The 4,148-nt window shown below is 38.4% G+C and overlaps 1 protein-coding gene across 1 annotated transcript; it reads right to left on the reverse strand.

Annotated features, from left to right (window-relative positions):
- Positions 1 to 476: 476 nt before the first annotated feature.
- LOC121039199 (olfactory receptor 51F2-like) lies at positions 477 to 1,718 on the reverse strand. Its single transcript, XM_040489131.1, is given in 3 exon segments — positions 477 to 666; positions 669 to 1,058; positions 1,061 to 1,718. Coding segments are annotated over 3 exon segments (963 nt in total). The 5' UTR covers positions 1,536 to 1,718; the 3' UTR covers positions 477 to 568.
- Positions 1,719 to 4,148: the final 2,430 nt, after the last annotated feature.

Here is a 4,148-nt window from a genome sequence, read left to right on the forward strand (position 1 = left end):
TTGTTAACACACTTTTTATTCCCACCTTCTTATTTTTTTTTTATTTTTTTTAATGTTTATTTATTTTTGAGACAGAGAGAGACAGAGCATGAGCAGGGGAGGGTCACAGAGATGGAGACACAGAATCTGAAACAGGCTCCAGGCTCTGAGCTGTCAGCACAGAGCCCGACGTGGGGCTCGAACTCACCGACCGCGAGATCACGACCTGAGCTGAAGTCAGACACTTAACCGACTGAACCACCCAGGTGCCCCTCCCACCTTCTTCTTTAAAGCAAAGAAAAAAAACAACTCCACATTTGAAATCCAAACTGGGTCATTCTGATTATCTCAGTAATTGAACATCTTTCATCTTAAATGAACAAATTTTAATATCATTGTGGCTGAGGAAATAATAGGTAGATAATTTTAGACTAAATTTCTCTCTTAGCCCATGGTCTTCTTATTTAAAACTAAAGTGATCTTTTGGGATGTTGTTATCCCAAGCACGAGTCTCAGCATTTTAACTTCTATCAGTGGCATTTTACTCATCTATACAATAACAAAGAATAGAAAACATTGAAAAACCCATCTATTCTTTTGTTGCACTGGGATGGAGAACTTTCAGCACAGCTCTGCGTATCTGTTTGGTCTTCACACTGTAGATGATGGGGTTCAGCACAGGGGGATTAACAGGTAGGTATTGGCAACCAGGATATGTACATAAGGTGGGGCCCATTTCCCAAATCTGTGAACAAAGGACAGACTAATCAATGGAATATAGAATACAGCAACAGCCCCAATATGGGAGATACATGTGCTGAAGACTTTCTTCCTCTCTTTCAAAGATGCAATGCTGAAGACAGTCTTAACGATTAACAAGTTAGAAAAAATAATGAAGACCAAGTCTACCCCAGCAGTGGTGATCAGGGCTGTGAACCCCACTGCGCTATTGATCCTGGTGTCTGTGCACGAGAGCTTCATCACGTCAGGGTAGAAGCAGTATGAGTGGTGGAGCACATGGCTGTGGCAAAAGGGCAATCGTTTAAGAAGCAACACCATAGGAGTCTGGATTAGTGCCCCCTGGTGATGATTGCTATTCCAATCTGTGCTGTTTTAAGCTCAGTTAAGATAGAAGCATATCTAAGAGGATTAGAGATGGCCACAAAACGATCAAAGGCCATGGCCAACAGCACTGAGGACTCCATGACAATGTAAAGTTGAATGAAAAACATCTGTGACAGGCAGGCATTAAAGCTGATCTCCCTGGCATCAAACCAGAATATACCCAACATGGTGACCAGGGTAGATATGGACAGGCCGAGGTCAGTGGTGGGCAGCTTGGAGAGGAAATAATACATGAGTTTGTGGAGGCTGGGCTGAGTGACAATGGCAAAGAGAATCAGGCTGTTTCCAGAGAGGGTGGTTATGCAGAGAAAGCAGAAGGGAATGGAGATCCAGGTGTGGAAGACTTCCAACCCAGAAACATCAGTTAGTAGGAAAATGATGGACATTCTGGAAAGTTGACATGTTGAACTCAAACTGCAGAATCTTATCATGAATAGCCTGCAATGATCAATTGCATTTCTTTATAATGAATTCAACCTGAAATTAATTATTTCACCAGGTAAACATTTATAAGAGATAGTATCTATATTATAGAAAGAGCTTATGAAGATTGGTTAAAAAATAAAGAAAACTAAGGCCACATCTAATAGAGAAGCAGAAAACAGGAAATGAACAATTATGTGAGGATATAGAATTTGTATATAAACAAATCTAGCAATGATCCATCTTATTTAAATTCAGTGCCTTTTAAGTGGATTGCACCCATCACTTACTTTATGTGGTAGGCAGTCAAGAAATATTTTTTGAGAGGCGCCTGGGTGGGTCATTTGGTTAAGTGGCTGACTTGAGCTCAGGTCATGATCTCACGGTCCGTGAGTTCAATCACATGTCAGGCTCTGTGCTGACAGCTCAGAGCCTGGAGCCTGCTTCAGATTGTGTCTCCCTCTCTCTGCCCCTCCCCCACTCACACTCAACCTCTCAAAAATATACATTAAAAAAAGTTTTTAAAAAAAGAAATATTTTTTGAAATGTATATGTTGTGTTGTATGAAATCTTAGATAAACAACAAACAGTATATACAGGGATTCTGATATAATAAATAAAGTAAGTTGGCTTCTGGGGGCCAAAAAAAGGAATGCTCTCATCTCCTGGATACTTTCTTTCAATCAAGTTGAATATCTCCAAACATAAAAATAGCCAACATTTTTTTGGGGTGCCTGGGTGGCTCTGTCAGTTAAGCGGCCAACTTCGACTCAGGTCATGATCTCACGGTCCATGAATTCAAGCCCTGTGTCAGGCTCTGTGCTGACAGTTCAGAGCCTAGAGCCTGCTTCGGATTCTGTGTCTCCCTCTCTCTGACCCTCCCCCATTCATGTTCTGTCTTTGTCTCAAAAATAAATAAACCCTAAAAAAACTTAAAAAAAATAGCCTACATTTTTTGAGCCCCTACTATCTGTTAGTAGTTGTGAAAATATTCTGTATGAACCTACAGTTTCTTTGCAATACCATAACTTGAACTGTACCTAATTAACTTTTGTACTACATACCTAGTGTAAGCCATCAAGACAATTACAAACAGAACTGTTTGAATATAGAGGGTCTCAAAGTAAGTACTGTGGACATTTTGATGTTACAAATTTTTATTTGGCATCCCAAATCAATTTTTTGGGCTGCATATTCTATTTTTTGATGCATTCAAGCATTGACTGATATATTTATTGGCTAAGACACCCACACGATAAGATATTAAATATATGTGCCTGAACTTTCCATCCCTAAACTAATAATGATATGCATACTCCATAGAATTATTACCAGGATTAAATTAGTTAATATATATGAAAAACTAAGGAGGGTACTTCACTGTGATGTAAAAGTTCAACAAATTTTAGCTGTTATATCTTTTTAATTAAATTTAAAATATTATATAATCATTTCTTTTCCTTCCTTTCCCACATCTATTTGCATACCCCTCCCACTTATTCACAGGTCTTGTCTTCTGAGCTGAGACAAAAGGTGAAAATATTATCTAAGTCTGACTTGGGCAATGCCTACTGCTTAATATCTTCTTTATGTGGTCCCTTCTTCCTCCACAGCTATGATTTTTCTTCTACATTCTTTCCTGATTCAGAAGAAAAACTATTGCTCACTTCCAAAGACAACCCTACCATGTAAGCCCCTAAATGAATTCTGGATATTAGTATAGTTTAACATTAAATTACTGAGTGCATGTGGGGTCCCTGGGTGGCTCAGTGTGTTAAGTGACCGACTCTTGATTTTGGTTCAGGTCATGATCTCAGGGTCATGAGCCCAGCATGGAGGCTGTGTAAGATTTTCTCTCTCTCCCTCTATTGCTCCTGTGCTCACTCTCTCGAAAGAAAGAAAGAAAGAAAGAAAGAAAGAAAGAAAGAAAGAAAGAAAGAGAAAGAAAGAACTGAGTGCAGGCTGTAATCCACTAGATGGATACAGAACCAAATTAAACATGGTACCAGCCCTCAAGGATATTTAGGAAAGGATAAGATACTTATGAAAACAAACATGTAAATGGACAAATAAAATGCAGTGTGATATATAAAATAATGGGTTTGTGTTTAAAACACACTGGTTGAATGTATTAGAAAGTCTTATGGGGGAAGGATCAAGAGAGGCTACTTTGAGAATATAAAGAACACTTGTGCAGGGGTAAAAATCACCATGAAGATACTCTAAGCATGTCCAAGGTATATTGTATTAGATAATTTACAAATGTCACTAAGACATGAGATATAAGGTGCTAAAAGTGTTTAAAGGTAGCAGGAGTCCAGTATGGAATTATTTTATCACCACCAAAGGGTAAGGAATTTGGATGTTTTCTAAACACTGAAAACATAAAGAATACATAGATGTCTTTCTGCACTGTGAAATAGCCCCACCCATTTTCCTTCTTTATTTTTATTAAAATTTGGACACTTTCATTTGTACCATTACCACCATCTATAAATATTTCAACTTCTTTCCCAACCTAAACATAACTCTGCCTCCTTCCTGTCGCATGTATCTCCTTCCCTTCACTAACAACTTATTGAATATTTGTCTTTCCTCATCTTCCTCTTAAATAGTTCACA

Source organism: Herpailurus yagouaroundi, unplaced genomic scaffold, assembly GCF_014898765.1.
Source record: "Herpailurus yagouaroundi ecotype Mexico unplaced genomic scaffold, PumYag 180, whole genome shotgun sequence".
NCBI classification, from domain to species: Eukaryota; Metazoa; Chordata; class Mammalia; order Carnivora; family Felidae; genus Herpailurus; species Herpailurus yagouaroundi.